Here is a 25,101-nt window from a genome sequence, read left to right as displayed (position 1 = left end):
ACCTCTTTTTATATTCTTATATACACTTTGATTTCTTTCCCTCTTGAATCAATAATATTGGTCAATCTTATTTTCCGCTAATTATTTTGGATCTAATTAGATTTAACAAGCATTCAGATTCAATGAAAGAGGAATTCCGTAAAAAAAAAAAAAACCAAAAAAACTAAGAGTTTTGTGGCTTCTAGATAGAAATAAAAAGCATATGACATGGCCAAATATGCCATAGCACGAAAAGTTCGAGTTTGAGATCGTAATGCAAATAAGTTATGAATCATAGGTTAATAAGATTAGAAAAGTAAGATAATGAGCTGGATTTTTTAGTGGGGTACGGACGTCAGCGCTGGTCAGATCAAGCCCCGGGCAAGGGAGTTTTGAACAATTCCCTCATGGTCTCTACTATCTCTCTTCCTCCTCGTCTCCATAGGTCTTCATCGCGGTTCACCGGTTCTACTCTACTTCATTTTATATGAAGATGAAATTTGTTGGGGGTAGGAGAGCCTATCCACCATCGCTACTTGCGGGCTTGTCTTTTGATGCTCGGATCTAGAGAGTTTGGTTGGGATATGATTTCTCCTTCTATGTGTTCCTCATAGTTTACGAGTCACGACGACAGAGCTTGAGGTGCCATCCAGTCTACTACTATTGCCACTCTCGAGCGTGCTCCATATTTAGCGCGCCCAGGATGACTCTGATATAGGTCCTGTGGGGGGCTGATTTGGTTGTTTATGTGTTGGGTACAATAGAACATAGCACATCAAACTTCCATTCTTTCAAGCTTAATTTAGTCAATTTTAAGACTCTTTCAAAATGCTCATAATAATTGGTGGAAAGATTCACTCAACCAAAGTTCGATGATCATGAAAAAGATAATTTTTTTTGTCCGTATAGACCAAAATGAAACAGAAAACTTAAGCCAGGAAAGAGGACGACATATTATCCTAATAGACTACAAAATTATGAACTTGTAATCGGGACTTGGAATGTTTAGAAATATTGTTCCAAAAACATTTAATTTATATAATTCTGTTTTTAGGAAATTTGAATTCAAATATCTAATGGACATGTTTTCTAGCTATTTCAAGTATTTTTTATTTTTTATTTTTTATAACATTCGGTACCATATTGTATACACCCATATAATCTGCTTATCAAACCAAGTTTAATAAATCATTGCGAATATCTTATATAACCGCATTATTTATTAGTAAATAAAAAAATTTAAAAACAAAAAAAAGGAGAAGAACCTGCTGATTATCTGCTCCCCAACCGATAGTTCAACCGAAAATGTCATTTGGAAACTCTTCTCTGCTTCCCAAAAAGGTATTCGAAATCAGTCACACTTTCACTCTTTTCTATCAATGTCATCTTCTCATTTTGTTATAATCAATTTTTTTTAAACAGTGACCATACTGGATTAGAATTTCGCTTTGGTGCCGAGAACATTGAAGCCCATAACACAACTAATTTCGATGTGAATTTCACTGTGTGCAGCAAAATCAAGACAAGGAATGGCTAGCCTCAGGTTTCAGGGTAGAGAACTTCATTCCCGGGGTTGTCATTGGTTTCATTCTGGGAATGTTCTTCGACCTGTCGAAGCCCAACGAGAGTCGAGTGAACTCAAAGAAGCTACAGACCCCAGGCTTGGTGTTGAAGAGTGGTGATCAAGAGCTCAAAATGGTTGGTCTTACTTTATGTCATTGATCAAGGTTTAATTGGACAAAATTGAAGCTTTGAAATATATTATACCTTACTTGTATTTGGGATTTGAACCCTCGTTTTGCTGGTTTATTAATTTCCTCATTTCCAGGTTTTGGTTGTAAGGCTAGACCTGAAGATGAAACCGGGGAAGATTGCTTCTCAATGTGCTCGTAAGCGATTTCTTGAATTGATATTTCATTTCTAAATTTGGCCTTTTTGGGTTTGTTTACTTTGTGTTTCTGATATTCATTTTTTTTGTCAATAATCTTGGCTGGAATGAACTTTTAGATGCTGCAACTGGACTGTATGCAGAACTTATGAATAGGTAAATTGATACTGATTTTTCCTTCTTTCAGCTTCAAAATTTGCTTTTTAGGAATATAATCAACTCGCTAATTTTTATTTTTAATCAAGTGCATTTCTAGACTTGAAAGCTAAGTTGGTAAAAAAATTTATCAGAATAAAGACCAATGTCAGATTATTTATTTGTTATGCATAAAAAAAATCTCTTCATCGTCTTTTGATCTTTTGCAGCCACAGATCGCTGTTGAAACAATGGGAGCAATGTGGGCAGGCAAAAATAGTCGTCACTTGCAAGAATCAACAAGAAATGTTAGTTCAACATCTCATATATACCGGGGAAATAAATTGCGCTTCTTACTTTTTGACCCATCTGTTACTCAGTGTCAAGAAGTTGATAAAAAATTTATTTTGATTTGGTCGAAGGAATAAACTGAAGGACGAGGCAGATAGCATTGGCCTTCCCACTTTTGTTGTGGCCGATGCTGGTCGAACTCAGGTGTTTATATCTGTTCCTTTTGAGGACATGGCATCTGAAATTACAAGAAAGAAAGAAAGAAAGGAAAAAAAATCTGGGTTTTAACATTTAATGTGTGTCATGGGTTTGTTGATGACCTGGTCCGTGGTGATTCTATGTCTCTAGTAAATTATTATTTCTGGTGTTTTGACAATGCAATGCTAAATATTTCCCAGGTTTCGGCTGGATCAAGGACTGTTTTGGCTATCGGACCCGGTACACTTTTTTTTCTTTTCTTTCCCTGAGCAGATACAAATACTATTTCTTATAAGAAGAGCCAAAGATAAATATTATGGTTATGAGTTTCTATTCCAAATGTGACCTTTATTCCTGGGCTTTGATTGAGCAGGACCTAAAGTGATTATAGACTCTGTGACTGGGAAACAATGCCTGCTTTGAAGGACTGTAGTATATTCCCTATAATGTAACCCTGCTTCTGCTTTATGGGGAAATCAAAGCCAGAAGAAATCTGCGTGTTGGGCTTTCTGATTCATTCTAACTCTTGCTTTCATTTGTAAGATAGGCCATATCACATAGGCTAGCTTGTTGGAACTTGGAAGACGAGGAAGTTTTGTTTCGTAGCTTTAGATTCGCATGTATTTTATATATTGTATCTCGACCTTTTATTCTTACTCTTGATGAAATCAAAATTTGCAAGAATATGAGTGAACCTGATACTAAATGTTAGTCTTGTCTTTTAGTAACAATTGTTTTGAGAAATATGAAATTCAACACCTAAATCATTACAAACATATATATATATATATATATATATATATTTTTTTTTTTTTTTTGAAACAAAAGGACTGAACTTTATTCGTCCAGAAGCAAAACTAGGCAAGAGCCGTTGTGGACTTGGTTGAGTTCCAGCGCGACCAGGTTCAGTAGGAGCCGAAATGGGGTGTAAACAATTACAAACTTAATAACTTATTAATTGTGTCAAAAACAAGTTATAATAACTTATTGATTTTGTAAAAGAACCTGATTAAATTATATTGCAGCATAAAGTTGGCACAATATAGTGTATTCGTAATAAAAATAAACTTGGGAATTATATTTTTTCCACTTTTCGCGCTATCACTTTCTCGTCGTAGCTGCGCGAATCGTTCCACCGTGCAAAGGCACTGCGAGCCACGAGAAGCTCTGCTCTCTCTCTCTCTCTCTCTGGGGAAGAGGGAAATGTTGGAGGCTAGGAGTGTGGTTAAAACAGAGGTTCCATGGAGTCTCATACCCACTCCCTCTCCCGCCAATCTTCACTCCTCTCGTCTCGCTCTTCACGTATGTATATTTCGCGATTCTTATCCCATATATCTATATATATAATCATCTATGATAACTGTGTGTCTGCTTCTCAGGTCGCCGATGACGGTTCCTCCTCTTGGGTCTACGTCGCGTCTGGTCGCCATCTCTACAAGCTTCAGGTATTCTCTCTCTCTCTCTCTCTCTCTCTCTCTCTCTCTCTCTCTCTCTCTCTCTCTCTCTTCGTGATTTTAGGTTGAAATTGATTTTTCTGTTTTGCAAGATACCGCTGGGAGAGAGTGTGGTGGCGAGGCAAGGAAAACACGGCCTCATAATCCCCACGCAAACCCAGGTTGGTATGTTTATGTTACAACACTGTCATCCAAATTTTGTTTTTTTCATTGTTGTTTATCATTCATGTATATCAACTGTTCAAGGTTTTGAGCTCGTCCTTGCTCGATCGCTGCCCTCATCGCTCCGAGGTTCAGAACATCGTTCTCGCTCAAAGCCAGAGTAAGCCACATTGCATCCACTTCATACAAACTAATTCACTGTTGTTACGCTGATCATCCACGGGTTAAAAAGAAAAAAAAAAAAAAAAACTTTGAAAAATTATACATAAAATAAATGATGTTGCTATTTTTTGCAGGTTCCGAGTATTTGATGTTGGGCAGTGTTGATTCTTACGGTGATGTTATCGTATCTAAAATAGACACCAATGGTAATGGTAATCCCTCATTTTCCACATGAATTTATACGTGTTTTTACTATTCTTGGGGAACATTGTTTATAACTGATACAGCCTGCCCTTTTTTTTTTTTTTTTTTTTTTGCTGTATTTCATCATAAAGATTGGTTTCCAAGCGAAGTTTTTGTAGATTTTCTATCATTGTGAGCTTCATTTCTAGCTTAGATTTGCATCGGAGAATGAATCATAGAGCTGAAAATCTAACCTTGTAAATCTGTATGGACTCGACTTCTCAGATGTTGACAGGCTCACATACACTGTGTCGCCTCGTGATCGCAGAACGGGGGAAAGTAGTTGGGCTGGGCTCTGCTTCAGTCCGTCCCAATTGTCAATGGTACGGTTTTTATTTTTTATTTTTTATTTTGTTGTTGTTGTTGTTGCATTCTAGCTTTATAAGACACATGATGAATGTGATCCATCGGAAGTGAATATTCACCTTGAGTGATATAAAAGATCCATTTCAAGTTTCTTTTTTTCCATGATTTTAATTCATTTAGTAAGAATATTACTTAACTATAGTATTGAATCGACAGAACCAAAACATAAGGCAACTAATCATGTTTTTATCCCAGGCAGCTGTGGCCCATGGCTTTCATAAAACCATTGATGTTTACGATCAAGATATCCATGTCCAAACATTACGTACGTAAGTGCTTGCTTTATATTTTCACTTCAATATATTTTGCGCTATAATATTACTCCTGTTTGCTAGCGAAAACTGAACAGTACTATATTACTTCTGGTTTCTTTATTTTACAGCTAAATGTTCATTTGTTAGTACTGTTAAGTGCGTGCATGGCATTTTACGCTGCCTTTGATTGGTTGTTAGGATTAGTAAAGTAGGCTGAGTAATCTAGCACTTGATTGGCTGAGTATAAATACTCGCTACTGTGTAATGTCAACATTGAGAATCATTGAAAATAATTCCTCAAATTCAAATCTCTTTGCCTCTTTCAGATTCTCTCTAATTCTATCAAGTACAATTACTTTTTTATTTTTTATTTTTTTTATTTGAAGGTGATGCTTAAGTAGGGAGTTCTATCATATGGTACACTTAACAGGAGACTTCATGCAATGACTAAGAACATAAGTTTACACATCAGTTGTGTTTTTTTTTTTTATAAAAAAAATAGACTTATCGGCTGTCTATCATTTTTTCTATTTCTAATTTGAGTTGCGTGTATGCGGCTTTTGCAGACTCTTGTATCCATCATCGTTGAGTTTTATACAAAATTTTCCTACTGAGAACGGAAGTAATATTTTAGCTGTCACTGAAGGTTGCCAGGTAACAACTTGTCCTCGAATGTTTTTTTGTGTTTTTTTTGTGTTTTTTTTTTTTTAATTGTAGAAATCAGCCGCAGCTGTATTCTATGTCTAATAACTGTATTTCTGTTTCTCTGCATCATGCTTTTGCGTATGTTTAGCTGACCATTTGGGACTTGAGAATAAAAGAAAATGGCGGTTGTCTACAACGGATCTGTGGTTCTGTTGGTGATATTTACTATTCTGTCTGTAGCTCTACAACCGGTAATATTGCCGTCGGTGGAACCGATCGTACAGTCACCGTCTATGATCCACGCAGGTTAATACCATTAACCCATACTAAATTTGGTCGCTTTCCCTGGAAGTGAACAGTGATAATTTCTTGTATTGAATCGTAGCTTCTCGGAATATCTTCAAGACTCGTTGTCAAGCTTTGCATGTTGAAGCTCTAAAACACAAAAACCATGCTTAAGACTTGTATTCACTGAACCGTGAGATAAGAGAGTGCCTTTGCTTTAGGCTCTATAACCCAAAACTAATTGCCACAGAGAATTTTATTTCTGCATTCTGTATCTTCTTTTAACTGTAGCATCTATGATTATGGACTAGCAAGGCTGAGAATTTTTGCTTCAAGCTGTTTGTATTGTTATATTGCAATTTTAGGGTTTGTATTTCAGACAGAAGTTGGGTATAGATACAAACTCTAAAACCTCCAAATCTAATTGAGGATTGATTTCTTAGATTCATTGCCCGCATGAGCCCCGTGATCATGTGCATTTTTGCCTCTTTTTCCCTTGTTTAGATGGTCGGCGCTCTCAAGATGGACCCACTGCTCAAAATATGAGGTATGTGCTTCTCCGGGCAGCTATCCCATGTTATTTTGTTTTTCTTTGTCAATGCACAAGTTCTGTTATTCGTATATCAAGTATTAGTAGATGACTTCTGCAAAAGGAATTTAACTGCTTTGATAACTGAAAGAACAAAGATTTCTGAATTCATCTTCTAGTACTTTTATTTGATCTTACCTGAGGTTTGCTCACGAACCATCATTCAAAGGTAGATACTTAAAAGCGTTTTATTTATTTCTTAGGAGCATTCAGTAAATGTCCTGGTTGAATTATAGTTTTCGATTCTTTACAAATGGGAAAGGCAATGCCATAGGAATAAAGGAAGATAGTCATAGTTTTTCAATCCATGCAGACCCATGAATCCTTGCATCTCAATCGGAAATGATCAATAGAATAATTATTTGCTGCCTTTAAAATACAAACTCACCCGGGCAGATGACTTATTTATGTTCAAAACAAAATTTTCAAAATAGCATCACATATCATCAATTGATTAGGATACTTTGATTCCTTTCCTGCATCAGTTGGAATCAAGGATCATCCGGTAAAATAAGTGATATATAAATTATTGTTGATTTGAAAAGCGCCTTTGGTTCATTCTTTGGTAATGGGGTAAACTTGGTAAAATGCAGACTTTTGTCACACGAGAGATGGTTGTCTCGGGTTTAGTAATTATTACTTAGTTCACATTCATAGTTCAGTTCAGGTGTAAGACTAAGCGTATCATTTCCGCACATAAGCTTTCCTGATTTTATAAATAACAAAGTTTGTAATCTTGTATTTTCTTGGGTATATTATGACTAGACATAATTCTTCCATTGTTGTAGATAACGGGACTTGCTTTCTCTTCAATTGATCCTGACTACATATATATACAAGGAGTTGATTACGAGGTAATTTTTAGATCGTTACATGAGATCCTTTTTCACGCAACTTCTTGTATTTTCCGTGAAGTTAACTTGTAATCGGATTATTTTGAGAATCCTATGATTTGCTCTCTACTATGACACCTTGCTTCACTACAGAACAGTTGTTTACTACAATTTGAATGTTATCAGTCAAAATGATACAAGAATCTCGTAGAAAATTTAAATAACACCAATGAGTAGAGCTCTTCCGTGTAATGGATATTTTTATTATTTTCTTCTATAAATGTAACAATTCATAATGTGCAGTAACATTGAGTACTTGGCCATCTTATTTTGCATCAAAAAGTCTTTTCCTTGAAATGTGTGCTTCATTTACGCATTGATTTGGAAGTCCGATATTGAAATTCATGTCATAACTCTTTGTTTCTGTTGGTTGATAAGATTGTGACTCGGGTATAATCTTGCAGGCATTTTGTGGGGATTGGAAAGCCAGAAATAAGATATTCTCATTTAGGGGAGACTCAAACTGGCTTGGGTTTAGCAAGGTAAATAATACATTGGTCAATTTACAGGACAAAGGAAAACTATCATCTGCTTAAGCATGACTAATTACATATTGGAGGACTAAACACATTTCATTATGCACCAGGATAAGCATGTAGATTGCTATCGAAGTTATCATATTATATAGTGGGTTATATATAAAATAACGAGAACTTAAGTTAGTCTATAAATAACAATGATTAGTGCAGGATAGGATGGAAAAGTTATGAAGAATCTGAGTGAGGAAGAAATTGGAGAGAACGGACCTCTCCAAAGTCCGATACCACTTATTGTATTTCGTTCCGTTTATATTCCAATTAATACAAAAATTCAGTGCGTCATTATACACTAGCTAGACTGTGATGAATTTATAAGGGTTAGATCAAAGGTGGTACACAGTTATCTCACAGCTTATGATCATCTTTTCAGTGCTACAACAGAGATGTTTTGGGCGGATGGTGCGATTCGGGCAGCGTCTTTGTGGCTGATGTGTCAGCTAATCCGAGTGAATTAAAGTCCGGTCTTCCCAATTGATTTCTTGATGTTTAACATTCTGTTGAAGTTTTCTTGATTGAATTATCAGAGACCATTTTTTTGTGGGATTTTTTTTTTCTTCCTTCTCAACTTTATTCACGTAATCCTATTGATCAAATTCCTATAATTCATGGGTAGAGAACTTGTCTATTGTGGTCTATTCTAAGAGAGAGAGCTTGTCTACAAATATAGAAAAGGCAAAAACATTGGAAGAATACAAATACTCTAAGGTTGAGACATTTATCATGTTTCTAAAAACATTGGAAAAATGCAAATACTCTAAGAATGAGACATTTATTATGTTTCGCCTTCGACCTGCTACACACCGCTTCAGTCATGCATGTTGTACTCGTTGAGCATATCATACTCATTTTCAAGTGGATGAAATCGGTCGTGTTTTTTTAGTTGGAGATGAGATTATATTGAACGAGGGGAAATAGTTAAATTAGAATGAACATGTTGTGTGAAAGCATAAATTCTTGAATCCTGAGGATAAGGACGTTGGGATTATTGTCATTGGTAGTTAGAGGAGTGATAGACAACAACGGCAGTTGATCGCTGATTGTCTAACAAAAATGGGTCTCATCTAACATGCGAGTCTCACTCCCTCTCTTACGCATCAACGTCAGCGGCCACTGATAAACATCATTTTCGTTGGTAGTCATACTATTATCAAAGTTCTTGTCAAGAGCAATTGGAAGTCCTTAATAGTTGTCTTTATTCTAGGCTTCATTTGGTAGTATGGAAATATGAGTATAAGTGTGATGGAAAAGAAAAGAAATGAAAATAATGGATTACAATTTTTTTAAAAATTTGATTGGTATACTAGAAGGAAATAATCTAACCATTTGTTGTTTGGTATAAAAAAAACCTTATTTATTGGGGGAAGTGTGGGATGGATGTAGATACATCCGATAGGAAAAATCATTCATGTAATCAAGTCAAAGATTGGAGTTGATATCTTTAAATAAATGGGAGTCATGACCATGAGCATACTATCAATGAAAGGGCATTTCTTTAGTGGAACAATAATACAGTTATAGTGGGATTACTTAAGTATCTCGAGACTAAACTAATGTTTTTTTAGTTCATACCAAATTAGTTTGCCACCAATTATGTTACGAAATTGTCACCAATTAAGGGGTCGTTATTATCATTTCTAAAAAAGGTGACTTTGTCATTTCGACAATCCGTCTATATTGAGAGAGAGTTCTACTTACGAATTCATCTTTTTCTCTCTTTTCTTATTGACCTCGTCTTTACCAAACAATGATATTAAAAATCCACAAACCATAATACCTATATTATTCTCCACGCCTCCTATGACCCGTCGTACTAAACAAGGCTAGTGTGAGATTTTTTTATTTTTTTATTTTATTTTTTATCACCACATAGTATAGGAATTTTGTCTCGTGTTTGAAAAACCAGCACATGGCAAAAGAGACGCTCAAATGAAGATGTTCGTATTTATGCTAGACACAAAACGAATATAACATAAATAAATTGAACACATGAACTCTCCTTCGTTTATGCTTAATGAAAATTGTTGATACGATAAATCACACCAAAACAGTCACGATAAATTTGTGGTTAAAATGGATCGATTTAGATTTATAGATGAGCCTCAATTCTCCGTAACCAGAATAAATTCAATTTCTTGAAGAACTATAAATTAAATGCATAATTAAAATAAAGAAAAAAAACATAATGTAAAAATAGCTCAGGGCTTTTGTATTAAGATCACTTGTTATAAGTAGTATAAAGATGAGATTTTGATAACAATGATAATAGCTGGAAAGTAACGTGCCCAAAATGGACCTAATTGTCATATATTTATAGTATGAGAAGACGAGATTGTGAGCTCCGAATCGTTCGGGACACGTCATGTGTCAGTTGCAACTTACTACTGCATATCGGGACACTTGTCGTAAAAGACCTATTCGTGCGAGAGGCAATTGCGGATTGATCTGGCTGACGAGCTCTCGATACCCGGGTCTTCAAGAGGTGGTTACTTTCAGATAAAAAAAAATGTAAATTATCTCATCACGTTTTGGGTATCACTTTTGAGCAATTCCTAGTATTAAAATAAGAGCAAAATCAAATAAAAATTGCACCAAATGAGTAGAAATTGCACCTTTTTTTTTTCTAATTGCAAAAATATTGTTTTTATATCACAAAAATAATTTTTTCTTATTGTAAAATAATCATTTTTTATTTATATATATTTTTTAAAATGGGGTTATTATTTTGAAATTGATTAAACTTTCATTATTATTTAAAATTTTATTTACTAAGAAAATAATTGTTAAAAGTTTGAACTAAAAATAAAAACACTTTTCTTACAAAAATTTACGACACGCACTATTTTAAAAATACTACAATTTTGAAACACTATTCATTTTTTATTTTTTTCGAAGGAACGAGTTGTGATGCCCGCGCTTCGCTGCGGGACTTTAATTCCTTCAACATTATATTAAATCATAATATTACGATTATCTAATAAATGTGTTAATAATTTCATATGTTAAATTTGGATAAGCAAAATATATTTATATATATCTTCATATTTTTAATACATTTGCTAAGTTCCGTAGTTTTAATACATTTCATCAAACGAAAATCCTATGAAAATCGAACAATGTATCGACTAACAACCAACGTGATGTTATAGTGCTTATATTTTACTGGTCTTTCTGTTAACACATGAAAATGAATTCTTCCTATGTAAAAATTAAATTTGATGGGGCATCTCAGCAGTTATATTAGTTTTTAAACCAAAAATAAAATTGGTATTTACAATCCTTGAAGTCCAAGTATAATAGATTTAATAAGTTGATTGTAGTTGAGATCTTGAGGTTGATATATTTCCTCGTGAATTACAAATAGATATCTTATTCAAACGATATGGAGCATATATTCTTTTAGACTTGTTTCATTGGAGAAGCATTTCGTTCGTTCCTTTTCTGTCTAATAATTTAAGGCAGATATTCAATAAATTATTAAATTAAAAAATCAGATGGTTACATTCGTCGAGTCTCTAAAAAATAAAACGTTGGTATATAAAACATTGCCCATGTAATTACTTGATTTTGCTACACCAAAAATATCAAGTATATATACACATACACAGCTACACACTCGCGTGTGCTATGTCCATGCATGAAACATTACTTCAGTGTAATTACTCAATTTTTTTAATGTGCATTTAAATTATCAGACAACAAATTGCTTTTCTTCAAGATAAATGACAAATGTACAAACAAAATTATATATTTCATTATTTATATAGAGCTCTTAATATCTAGTACATAGTATAACGTTGTCATGAGCTTCATTGTGTAATTACGTATCAAAATAGTAGTTAAAGAAACTGTGTTCATACTTTAAACAAAAAAACTGAAAGCTAACAAAAATGTAGTGCTTTGGGGTAAGAAAAAAAAATTCCCTTATATAGGGTAAAAGAATACAGACAATGCTTTCACACCAAAGTACTCTATAGAAATGATTTTGAAATCTGAATTCTGTAAAAGCTGATTAAATATTGTTTGCTGGAATGTATATATGCTACCAGTCAGAAAACAATTAATTTTATTTAGATTGTTGCATATAATTGTAACTTGTAATCCTACATAATTATAACTCATTTTTCTATACAGAGGAAAACTTAAAACTGTGTGTGATTACATAAATTTTAATCGAACAAATCTTGTGGAATCAATAAATACATGAAAAATAGATGAAGCATTTTAAGATAGCAATGGATAAAGAATTCTCTGATAACACATTAGCAAATATAATCATCCATCGAGCTTGGTTTCTTGGGCTCTCGGTGACATGGGCTTGGCTCTTCTTCAAGTTCTTCTTATGCACAAATAAATTATTTTTGCATGCATGATAGATGTGTCAAATAAATAAACACTTAGAAAAAGAAGATCGATGATTCATGAAAATTAAACAAAAAAAAATATGTGGGTCTGAGGAGATTAGTGATACACAAATACCCATTAACTTCAACCATGAAAATTAAACAAAAAAAAATATGTGGGTCTGAGGAGATTAGTGATACACAAATACCCATTAACTTCAACCATGCATGAGATTTTATAACACAATTAATGTAGCAATGTATTCTAAATTTCAATGACAACAATGTTGTGTTTTTGCATGTGACCCACACGTGTCGCAAATAAGAAATTTAAGAAGTAAAGACATGTTGTGAAAAATAAATTTAACAGAAGTTCATATAGTGGTGTTTGATGGGTTATTTATTGTGGGTTACAATTCAAATAAAATTATCATGCTAAAGTGATAAGTTTGGATGTCAAAATATTTTTTTATTGGACCTCATGGATGATCTTTATCCTTTTTTATTTTATTTTTATTGTCATATTTTATAAGAGTTAATTACGTGAATTGTCAAAGAGAAAAACTCTTTTTGTTGTTGTGTATTCAGCTTGCGGGAAAAACTTATCCATTTTTATTCAGATTAAAAAAAACTTTATTTATTTTATTGATATAATTTAATTGGTTCATAAAGTTTCTACAGTGATATTGTATCTTATTTTTTCTTTGTTCAAACTTGATGTGTTTTGTCAAACAATTCATATGTGATAGCATAAATAATGACAACTCTTAGTCATGCATGATTTATATGTTCATTAATATCTAAATGGCTTTTAAGTGTATATTTAGGCCACGTGGCAACTTTCTCCTCCACACTCTCGATATACAGTAGAAATTGTATGGCTTCATAAAAAATAAATACTAAGACGGTGATCACAATCAGCCAAATAAAGAATAAGATTACTAAAAAGAACGTGGCATTCATGACCTGATAATATCAATTTCCAGGTCTTAGAAACCGGAAGAGTATTTGGACATCAAGAAACACTTAAAATTACTTGCTCTTTAAGTTAACCGACTACCTTTATATTTTTTTTTTCTTTAAAGACTTGCGTTTTTGCTGTTGTATAACATCAAAATCAGTATTTTTAGCCGACTTACTTTGACTATAAAGACAAAGATATATAATAGATAAGGAACGAAAAATCAGAATGATAAAAGATAAATATTGGAAGCATCAAACCATCATCCCAATTAATAGGGAAATGACAAAAGAAACCATGTTTTAAAAAATACATACTTATTTTCTTTATTGTTTAACAATACAAAATGGGAATAAATGGAAATAATATAGGCAAAATAGTAATTCAAGTTTGCAAACGCCCAATTAATAGGGAAATGACTATAGAAACCATGTTTTAAAAAATACATACTTGTTTTCTTTATTGTTTAACAATACAAAATGGGAATAAATGAAAATAATATAGGCAAAATAGTAATTCAAGTTTACAAACGCCCAATTAATAGGGAAATGAATATAGAAACCATGTTTTAAAAAATACATACTTGTTTTCTTTATTGTTTAACAATACAAAATGGGAATAAATGGAAATAATAAAGGCAAAATAGTAATTCAAGTTTGCAAACGCTACTTTAGTGTATATAGAATGATGTTCAGGACATTGGCCGGGCCCAATAAATCTGCAGCCCAATACGATACGAGAGGGAATACTTGCTTTTGCCCTAATTTCTTTTCGTTCACATACGATGTGGTGACACTGCTCTATGAAATGCCTTCTTTCACTCCGTTTCTCTGCTCTCCATCGCAACTACACTCTTCTTCTTCATCATCATGTCTTCATGTTGTTCTTACATATACGCATACATATATACTTTCCAATCCACTGTGGCTTGGTGGCGACGAGCGAGAAAAATGTATTCTGATCTTAGCGCTCTTATTTCTCATGAATTTAACCTTTCGGTTTTTGCGTAGTTATCATTTTCTTTTTCTGTCTGTAATGTGTTGATGAGTTTCGAGAGATATCTTAAATGTTATGTTCTTTTTAATCTATGTGTTAAAATGGGTATTTTTTTTGCATCATTTGTATTGTTATGAACTTATTAGGGTTTTCATGTTCTTTTTAGCAGTTTATCAAGTAGTATTAAGCTTGAAAAAGAGCCCTGGAAAACTATTTTACGAATTTTTTATATGATAGGTTTACGGTGTTGAGGTTTTGAATGTGAAACCCATTAAAATAACCTTTTTCCCATAAATTATAAACGCATGTCAATGTATCGTTGGGCTAATTTCTGAGCTCTTTTTTCTATCAATTCAATTGCAATTTGTACTCTTTCATATTCATGGTTATAGATAATTGTTGATCGTCTTCAACTCCTTGCCCTATGATGGAAAAAATCACCTATAGAAGCAGTTCCATGGTAATTTAGGATGAGCCTAACTTGCATACAATACGCCTTCTCTCTCTCTCTCTCTCTCTCTCTCTCTCTCTCTCTCTCTCTCTCTCTCCACCCGCGCGCACACACACGCACACACACATACATACATATATATATATACATATTGGCGAGGCTGTATTGTATGTAAGGTGGCTCTGACTGAACACATTGGTTTGACTGCAAATGACCTAATTTAGCTATGAGATCTGAGGGCCCTCATTTGTACTGATCTGTTGTGTATTCAGAGTTCGTTTCCCAGGTCTCATGTACCCATACTTGAAAAAGTAATTTGATTTCTGTTTTGCTATTTGTTTCCATTAAGATGTAATTTTTTTTACCCATGCATAAAATCTTTTGTTTTGTGCTACATGGTGGAAAATTATTCATCGGCGTTGGTTTTTGATGTTGCCTTCTCTTTAATTTTGCTATAATAAGAATACCTTGACTAAATGCATTTACACCAGTTAATAAGTCTGAAAGACTGCCTTTGTTGTCATAGTTGTTTATGTACTTTGTTCTTTCTGTTGGGTATTGGGATCTCTTAGTCCTACATCTGCAGTTCTATATATATTATTCACGACCAAATGTAGTGTTGATTGATTAATGCTCAACCTTAAGTCTTCAATTAATGTGCAGCTGAAATCATCAGCCAGTAGTTTACAAATTCAATTTACCTTGATAAATGCTTTGTTTGTTTGTGCCGCTGATGATGTAAATATGTAGAGCATTGATCAGTACACTGAGTTTCATGGCTGAGCCTCCATCTTTGGCCTCTCTCACCGACACTATTCCTACTTACCAAACACACTCTTATTATTATTATTATTATTATTATTGTTATTGTTATGATGGTGGTGGTGGTGGTGATGATGACGACGATGATGTTCTTGTTGTGTTGGTAATGGTGAGATGTGTAGGTGGTTGAAGAGGCGGTCTTTATGGACTTATAAAGGGTGTGACAGGTTCTCCATGAAGCTCTTTTCGTGTACATGAAATTTTGCTGAAAACATGTCTGATGGCATATGGGTATATTTGCTCTTGTGAGCTGTTAAATAATTGAGACCCTATCCTGTTATAAAGTTCTATAGTATTTTAGTTCTAATGGGATTATCTTTTTGATAATTTAGCATTCAAATATCTTGATTCGGAGTAGGTTGTGTTTTGCCCTGTGATGGAAAATAATTTTGTTTGGAAGCAGTTTGGAATTTTTCACGATGAGCCTTGTTCCCTCCTTTCATTCTTCTTCTTCCTCTTCATCCTCATCATCATCATCACCATCCTCTCTCTCTCTCTCTCTCTCTCTCTCTCTCTCTCTCTCTCCCTCTCCGGAATAAGGCTTTGATTGATGATTCTGTTAACTGCTAATGACCAGATATAGCTATGAGATCTGAGGGCTTTCTTAATGACATTACACCTCTCTTACCTTTTAATTTTTGGTGGTAAAAGTATTATTTTCTTGGCTATTTTGCTATGTGATCATTACGATAGCTCTATAACTAGTTGCTCTTACAGGTCACTAATCATATTAAGCTGTGTATTTTAGCACCCTGATGGGAAGTTTGTATGTGATCACAAACAACCTTCTGTTATTTGTTGTATTTCCAACTGTTACTAATTTACGACATCTATAATTTCCTTTTAGTACCATCTAAAAACATGATAATATTATTCTTGTCTAAACAGTTAAAAATGTATACACTCAGTGTTAATGTGTTTACTTCATGTTCATGGAAATTTGGCTATATTCTTTTATCGTTGAACATGTTGTAACATTCTTTCACTTAGCTTCTGAGAGCAGAGGGCTTTATAAGTGATTTTTCTGTTTCAAAGGGATGTATAGTTTTCAGCTTGTATGTTGCTTTGATTTATCCAAATTTTCTTTGCTTTATAATATTAGTTTCTCTTAAAAGGGAATTGTTTAACGTCAGTAAGGCATTTAGACTGACCCTGATCAGCTGATTTTAGATTTTGACTTCGGAATGAATTTGATCCAAAAGTCTTGAAACAAAACGAAACTGCTAAAATTACTCGGGGGGTTCAAGGTTGATGGAAAATTTCTAATGGAGTCGGTCTCCCCATGGTAGGCTCATGGATGACCTCATTTAACGCTTTTAACCTCTTTCCAGGTTCCAAATATAATAAGGCTGTAGTTAAGAATTCCATGACTGCTATTGACCATGATTCAGCTATATTGAGAACTGAGGGTGGTTTAAATGTTATGATTTTTCTGTAATGTTTATTGCTCGTGAGATATGATGGCTTAAATATACTCGAGAATTTGCCTTTGTAATGTTTGTTGCCTTGGTTATTTTGTTATAACTTAATGTGCCTTTATTAGTTACTTTGTCTATCAATTTGTTATAAGCAGTTTGCAAATATTCAAAACTTGATGCTTTGAAGCAGGCTCGGAATAATAATTCTTCCATGGAAATGAAATTTATTGAGTACATAGTTAATTTAGGAATAATTTATGATGAAATCATGAACTATAACATTGTGATGCGTTGCCCTGTGATGAGAACAAAAGGGTCTTTGGGGGAAATGAGTTACGTCCATGGGGTTTTTAGGTTATACCTTTTTACATCTTTCACTCCTTGTCGTCATCGGCCACAACCACAGAATATGCTGTGTTTGTGTGTGTGTGTGTGTATGTGTATATATATATATATATGTATATCTCTCTCTCTCTCTCTCTCTCTCTCTCTCTCTCTTGTACAAGGTTTCGAAGGTGTGAAATAGGCGGACCCCCCATGGCCGTATACTGTGAATGACCACCAGACATGTTAGAGATTTGAGGGCTAAAATATTGTGCTCTGTTCAATTTTCCTGGTTTCTACACTGGTGTGAGTGTTTCGGAGGAGAGTTTTGTCCTGCATTCACTCTCTTTCTCTTATTCTATATTAATTTATTTTATTTCTTGGGTAAGTAGGTTGAAGTGTTATTCTTCAATATTGGGTTTTCAGTTCTGAAATTAGCTTTACTATTCATGTTTACACGAGCTCTTGTTTTTCGTTTATATGATCAAGAAGATGCTTGTAGTCTTATTTATTGATGTCATTGCTATTGCGTAATATATAAAATAGGCTCTCAGTAGCTCATGTTTCTATTTTTTGCACCTGAAAATGGAAATATGCTGCTTAAACACTGAGTTTCATGGCCGAGTCTCCGTCTTTGGCCTCTCTCACCAATGCATGGCTTGGTACAGTGAGAGTTGGATGTTATTGTTGTTATGGTAATGGTGAAAGCCATGCGGAGGTGATTAAAGAGGTGGTCTTTATATCCCCTTTGAATGGTGGGACTGGTTCTCCATGAAACTCTTCAGTATACATGTCTGATGGCAAATTGTTTTCTTTCCCTTATAACTATCATTATTTGTTTGCTGTTTGTAATTGAGTCTCCGACCCCATGTTACTTTGAATCAAAATAGAGTTCATTTGAGTTATTTCGGGTTTCCTTTTTAGTTGTAGTTTCCAATCATCTTGATTAAGAAAACTACTCTTGGTTTTCTCTTTTAGCCCTGTGATGGAAAATACTTTTGTTTGGAAGCAGTTTGGAATTTATCATGACGAGCTTTGTTGACTAATTAGTTTTTTTTTTCTTCTTCTTCTTCTTCTTCGCCACCACCACCGCCACCATTCTCTCTCAACAAGGCTTTGATTGATCATTCTGTTAGCTGCTAATGACTAGTTATATAGCTATGAGATCTGAGGGCTTTGTTAAAGATATTATGTGTGTGACATTTTTTTTGTGTGGTGCCAAAATAAGATCAAAACGATAGCTCGTTGGTTAATATATCTAATGGGTCAATATTTGAATGGTCTTGTCTTTTGGCTCCCTTATGGAGGTCTGTGAGTTCTATCTGCTGTGTTTGTTGCTGTTAAGCTCTATCTCGTGATCAGTTTGTGATTCTCTTACTTTAGGTTTAACATGTATTGAATTTCCTGTTTTGCTCATCTCATGTTACTGACGAGGAAATTTGGTAGCTTAATACGGTTTGAATAATAGCTTAATACGGTATTAATTTGGTATTGAATAATAGCTTAATACGGTTTTAATTTGGTATCAGATAACTGTTTTAGTATTTAACTTGGTTTACTCGTGCCTGGTGTGGAAATATTTGGTTAGCAGCTTCATTGTTGAGCCTCCATCTTCTTTCATAGTCTTGCTGTTTTTGTGCTTTAAGCTATACTTGGAGTCTTGGACCTTCAGCTCAATGTCATGAAATACCGGTCCAAGATTTTGACGTGTCTTTTTTGGGATCTGAATTACTGATGTCATCTCGTAAAGGTCTATCACGTCATATCCGAGGCCAGTGCTTTCTTTTGAACTTGGATGTGTAAGACATTGATACTGTGACATTGTGCTGTGATTGCCCTGTCGTGAAATAAAAGCAGCCTGGCAAAATGGGTTAGCTCAACTTCAAGGACTTCTCAGATATTTGTATTGACCTACATCTGCAGTAGTGTTGATTGGGATCATTGTTAGGTTTTCAATTAGTGTGTAGCTGAGATTATGAGTCAGTCAGCCAGTAGTTTGAAAATTCATTTTTATTAAAACATGCTTTATTTTTTTATGGTCACGTGATGAAAATATGTTAAGCATTCAACAGTGCGCTGAGTTTCATGGCTGAGCCTCTATCTTTGGCCTCTCTCACCGACATTGGCTCTCCCTTGTTACCATATTCTTGTTGTATTTATTTCTTCATTTGAGTTGTCATATAATTTGAGTCCCTATCCTGTTATAACCTTGTTAAGTATTCAAATGTCTCGACTCAAAGTTGGTTTTTTGTTTTGCCCTATGATGGAAAATACTTTTGTTGGAAGCAGTTTGGAATTTTTCATGACAAGCCTTGTTCATTCCATTCGTTCTCTTCGTCGCCGTCGTCGTCTTTATCTCTCTCTCTCTCTCTCTGTGAAGTATTGTGGGGTTCCATCTCAAAACCAATTGGCTATGAGAGGAGTAACCATGACCTCTCTCTCTCTCTCTCTCTCTCTCTCTCTCTCTCTCTCTCTCTCTCCTGAATTAGGCTTTGATTGATAATTCTGTTAGCTGCTAATGAACGGATATAGCTATGAGATCTGAGGGCGATTCCACATATAAATCTATGGTGTCGGTGTGCAGGATGTATGTACAAATCATTATAATTTCATCCGGACTCTTCATTTAGAAAATACTTTTGCCTGCATACCTACATTAGTGAACAGGTATTTATTATATATGCATAGATTCATCATATATTCTCTCGCTGATGATATTCCAACCTTTCGTGACACACACTTATTATAGATTCAATGTTTGTTTTGCCAACAAAAGTTGGTATATGAGTTCATGTGATTTTATTTATTTTTTTAGTTAGACAGTAGCAATGTTCAAAATGCAAATGGATCTGTTTTTTGAATTTTTCTGGTTATGTTTGTTGCTCGGCTTTTGCCCTGTGATTGAAAGAATTCCTCGTGAAATCAGCTCCATGGTTTTTCGTTACAGGCCTTTACATTTCTGACCCCTTATCAACATCAATAACAACAATCACAATAGCAACTCTCTCTCTCTCTCTCTGTATATTTCTCTTTCTTTCTTTCTTTCTTGTGTAAGGTTGATCGGAAGTGTAAATTGGCTAGTGAATGAAACATAATGGGTTTGCTGTGAATGATCTTATTTAGCTATGATAGCTGAGGGCTTTTCTATGCGTTTTTTGTTTATACTTAATAGCAACTTCAAGGCACTTCTTGCAGCCTAATTTTAGTCGCATGTCAATTCATATATAGAATGTGCTACATGAAGAGCGCTCAATTTAGCGTTCACGTCCTGAATCATATTACTGTCTTTAATTATGGATACATACATGATAATGTATATATTGTAATTTGTATTCTTTCATATTCATGGTTATAGATTATTGCGATTGATTTTATTCGAAGTGTTTTTAGTGAGATGTTGTACGGTATTAAAATTTATGTGCTACTATGGAGTGGCGGTTTCCAGTGGTTTTATAAACTAGTGTGTCAGAAAGGGTGTCGGTTTGTTTGAGTGAGATTTTCTACATGATGATTTTGTGCAAGTATTGTTAATTTTCTCCAACTATGCCCTATGATGGAAAAAATACCTTTAGAAGCAGTTCCGTGGTAATTTAGGATGAGCCTAGCTTGCATTCCCTATGCCTTGTCTACAACTCACTCTCTCTCTCTCTCATATATATATACACACACACACACAAACACTCACTCACTCTCTCAGGGTCGTGTTGAATGTAATGTGGCTCTGACTGAATACGCTGGTTTTACTGCAAATGACCTGGTATAGCTATGAGATCTGAGGGCTCGGATTTCTATTGGTATGTTTTGTGTACATGATTCAGATTTCATTTCCCATGATTCTTTTATCACTTGAAAATGTCATAGATCTCTATTTATCTTATTGTTTTCATTAAGATCCAATTCCATTTATTGGACCCATATTACCCTTTGTCGTCCTGCATAAGATCTTTAGTTGTGTCAGTTTTATTTGGTGATTCGTTTTATGTTTCTGTTGCAAAAGAAATTATAGCCACTAGCTTCGTTGTGAGCATTGCCTATTGGTTATGTTATTCTTTTTGCTATGTTTTGGGATCAAAAGAATGCATTGCTATTCATGAAATTTTAGTTTAGATATATATGCCCTATGATGCAAATACTACTGAATGACACACTTGCCATGATTCTTCTCCTCGAGGTCGTTTAAAACATCTTTGACCCACCATTGGAATCACTCTTTTCTTTTCCTTTTATTTATTTATTTATTACTTCTCTCTCTCTCTCTCTCTCTCTCTCTCTCTCTCTGGTATGCTGGTTAAAGATGTATATGGCCGGTGGAGTATTGTTTTGGTATTTAGCTCATGATTAGTTTCAGCCATGGGATCTGAGGGCTTTTGTAAAACCATTTGTTTGTGACTTAAAAAGCTTGCAACGATGTCTAGTAGTAATTTGCTTGACGAAAATATCTAATTGATACTAGTATAATATTGTGCTTAACTTTTGGTCTTCAATTAGTATAAAAATTGGGTTGCTTGTTTGTTTGTTTGTTTCTGTGCCTGATGATGGAAATATGTAAAACATTGGTTAGTATCTTTCATAACTGAGCCTCCGTCTTTGGCCTTTCTCTCAGACATTGGCTCTTCCTACTTACCATGTGATAATGGCGATCTGGAGGTGGTTGAAGAGGCGATCTTTTTGGACCTTAAAAGGGCTGAGACTTGAGTACATGAGAACGATGGTTGAAGAGGCGGTCTATAAAGCTCTTTAGTGTACATGAAAGTTTGTGGATAACAGATTTTTTCATTTGTTCTTATGAGTTATTATCTAATTGAGTACCTAACCTGTTAAACATTTTGAGTTTTGAGTTATAACGGGATTCCCTTTCATTCCAATATCTTGATTCTGAGCCGGTTTTCATTTATGCCCTGAGATGGAAAACACCTTTGTTGGAAGCAGTGTGGAATTTTTCATGGTGAGCCTTGTTCACTCCTTTCCTCTGTCATCTTCGTCTTCTTCTTCATCGCCATCGTCTCTCTCTCTCTCTCTCTCTCTATATATATATATATATATATATATATATATCTCCTGAACAAGGCTTCGATTGATATTTCTGTTAACTGCCAATGACCAAATATAGCAATGAGATCTGAGGGCTTTCTACATGATGTTATGCCTCTTTTACTTTTTTTTTTTTGGTGATAGAAGTTATATTATAGCTATGAGATCAAAATTATAGTTTATCATGATTAGTTCTTATGGGTCATTAGTCTTTTGACACCCTTATGGAAATTTGTATGTGCAGCCAATCAACCTTGTGTTATTTGTTGTATTTCCAATTGATGCAATTTTACGACCTCTATAATTTACTTAAAAGTTCTAAACTGTTAACAATGTAAGATTTCATCACAAGATTTTTCAAGTATGGTAGGGCATATACTTGTGTTAATGCAGTTACATCATGATGATGGAAATTTTGCTATATTCTTGTATTGTTGATTATGTCCGTCCATTCTTTTCACTTAGATTGTGAGAGCACAGGGCTTTGGAAGTGAAATTTTCTGTTTTGAAGCGCAGGTATTATTTTCAGCTTTATGGTTTTCGCTTCCTTCTCACTTTCTAGATTGGTCGAGTATTATATAGTTTTAATGCTGCTTTGGCGTATCCAAAGCCTGCTCCCTTTTAGTTTCTCTAAAAAATAATAAAGTTTTAATCTATGTAAGAGAAGTAGGCTCAGATTAGAAAGTCTGTTAGGAATAATTTATTATAAAATTATAATTGCCGGTATTGTGAGGTTGTTGTGTTGCCCTGTAATGAGAGAGTCTTCGGGGAAAATGAGTTACTTCCATGAGAAAATGAGTTTCAAAATAGAGTTTGTTCGAGTTATCGTGGGTTTCCTTTTTAGTTGTTGCCCTGTGATGAGAAAAAAGTCTGGGGAAATGAGTTACGTCCATGTGGTTGTTAGGTCAAGTCTTGTTTTACACCTTTCGCTCCTTGTCATCATCAGCCACGACCACGTCAGGCTCTGTGTGTGTGTATATATATATGTATCTCTCTCTCTCTCTCTGTGACAAGGTTTTGAAGGTGTGAAATAGGCAAACCCCCCATGGGTGTATACTGTGATTGTCCGCCACATATCGTAGAGATCTGAGGGCTTAATTTTGTATCTGTTTACTTTTTCTGATTATAACACTGTTGAGTATTTTGGCTACATCGGTGCTCTATTTCTTTTTATCTTTTTTTATTTATTTTATTTCTTGGAGAAATTGGTTGAAGTTGTTAGTTAGTATAGGCTGACCGGAACTATAAAATCTTCGTTTGCAAGCAGTTCTTTTCTAACATTATTTGTAGCAGTGCTGTTATTCTTCAATATCGGGCTGTAGTTTGTAACTAGCTTCACTAATCATGTTTACGTGAGGTCTTGTTTTTGTAGTTTTTATAAACAAAAAATGCATTGATATATATGCATGTATGTATGTATGTCTTGATGAGAAGAGTCTTTCGGTAAATGAGTCGTTAGTTGAGGGTGTGAGGCTCAGATTGGTCGAGGTTCTTTAACAATGAGATCTGAGGGCTCTCTAAATTACACCATCTCTCTGTTATGTTTGTTGCTCTTGAGATCTATCGGTGACAAATGTGTGTGTATTGCATTGCATCTTATGAAACTCAAGATTGCAATACCACATGAGCAGTTTGTGATGGGACTTATTTAAGGTTTCACATCCATTGAAATCTTATTCTTGCGTTTGAACACGTTTTAGTTAATCGATCCAACACGGTTTACTTGTGTCGTGCATAGTGATGAAATGTTCTGGCAAATAATGACTTGTCAGTGAGCTTCATTGTCGAGCCTCCATCTTTCAGTCCCTGTTGTTGTTGTTGTTGCTGCTTTACTCGGACCTTGCAAGGGTGTGATTGGTTTTCAAGGAAGCTTCAATGACATGAAATACTAGCCAAGATATCTGAATGCCCAGAGTCTCTCTCTCTCTCTCTCTCTCTCTCTCTCTAATGCACACACGCACACACACATATATATGTATATATAGATATTTTCAAGGCTGTATTGAAGGTAACGTGGCTCTGTCTGAATGCATTGGTTTGACTGCAAATGACCTAATTTTAGCTATGAGATCTGAGTGCCCTGATTTATATTGATCTGTCATGATGTGTATTCAGAGTTCGTTTCCCAGGTTTCATTCACCCATACTTGAAAAAGTCATAGTTGAGTTCTGTTTGCTAACTGTTTCCGATAAATGTACAATTAAGATCTTTAGTTTTGTGCTAAAATACTTGTCGGTGTTGCTTTTTGATGCTGCCTTGTCTGTAATTATGCTATTAGCAGATGACCTTGACAAAATGTATTTACTTCATTTAATTTAGTAAGTCTGATAGACTGCCTTTGTTCTCGTAGTTCTTTTTGTTGGGTATTGGGATCTTTTAGTCTGCAGTTCTATAAATATTATTTACAATAAAATGTTGTGTTGTTTTTGGGCTCAACTTTAGGTCTTTAACTAGTGTTCAGCTGAAATTATCAACCAATTGAGCCTGTAGTTTACAAATTCAATTTCATTAATAAATGCTTTGTTTGTGTGCGTGCTGATGATGAAAATATGTAAAGCATTGATCAGTACACAGAGTTTCATGGCCGAGCCTCCATCTTTGGCCTCTCTCACCAACACTGGCTCTTCCTACTTACCATACACACCCTTATTATTATTATGATCATGATATACACA

At 34.5% G+C, this 25,101-nt stretch overlaps 2 protein-coding genes across 4 annotated transcripts; both read left to right on the top strand.

Annotated features, from left to right (window-relative positions):
* Window positions 1-1,202: 1,202 nt before the first annotated feature.
* Window positions 1,203-3,197, top strand: LOC149390784 (Peptidyl-tRNA hydrolase II (PTH2) family protein). 2 transcript variants are annotated; one of them, XM_089618816.1, is made up of 8 exons: window positions 1,203-1,320; window positions 1,492-1,677; window positions 1,808-1,868; window positions 1,987-2,023; window positions 2,233-2,310; window positions 2,425-2,497; window positions 2,692-2,731; window positions 2,865-3,197. In XM_089618816.1, the coding sequence occupies exons 1-8, from the start codon at window positions 1,285-1,287 to the stop codon at window positions 2,912-2,914; spliced, it is 561 nt and encodes a 186-aa protein (XP_089474942.1). In that variant the 5' UTR covers window positions 1,203-1,284; the 3' UTR covers window positions 2,915-3,197. The 2 variants fall into 2 exon arrangements, with proteins under 2 accessions (XP_089474942.1, XP_089474943.1); XM_089618817.1 differs by lacking the exon at window positions 2,425-2,497.
* Window positions 3,198-3,315: 118 nt separating this feature from the next.
* LOC149390783 (uncharacterized) lies at window positions 3,316-8,700 on the top strand. Of its 2 annotated transcripts, none has more exons than XM_089618814.1 (13): window positions 3,316-3,793; window positions 3,871-3,936; window positions 4,038-4,106; window positions 4,192-4,267; window positions 4,404-4,481; window positions 4,738-4,835; window positions 5,074-5,147; window positions 5,699-5,786; window positions 5,926-6,083; window positions 6,567-6,609; window positions 7,440-7,505; window positions 7,949-8,026; window positions 8,454-8,700. In XM_089618814.1, exons 1-13 carry the CDS (start codon window positions 3,695-3,697, stop codon window positions 8,556-8,558), a joined length of 1,098 nt encoding a protein of 365 aa, XP_089474940.1. In that variant the 5' UTR covers window positions 3,316-3,694; the 3' UTR covers window positions 8,559-8,700. The 2 variants fall into 2 exon arrangements, with proteins under 2 accessions (XP_089474940.1, XP_089474941.1); XM_089618815.1 differs by having other exon boundaries at window positions 3,317-3,793; window positions 4,404-4,475.
* Window positions 8,701-25,101: the final 16,401 nt, after the last annotated feature.

Source organism: Urtica dioica, chromosome 7 (genome assembly GCF_054948205.1).
Source record: "Urtica dioica subsp. dioica isolate 48M chromosome 7, U.dioica_male_clone48M_v1_H2, whole genome shotgun sequence".
In the NCBI taxonomy this organism is placed as follows: domain Eukaryota; kingdom Viridiplantae; phylum Streptophyta; class Magnoliopsida; order Rosales; family Urticaceae; genus Urtica; species Urtica dioica.
This window is presented reverse-complemented; position numbering and strand designations above follow the sequence as displayed.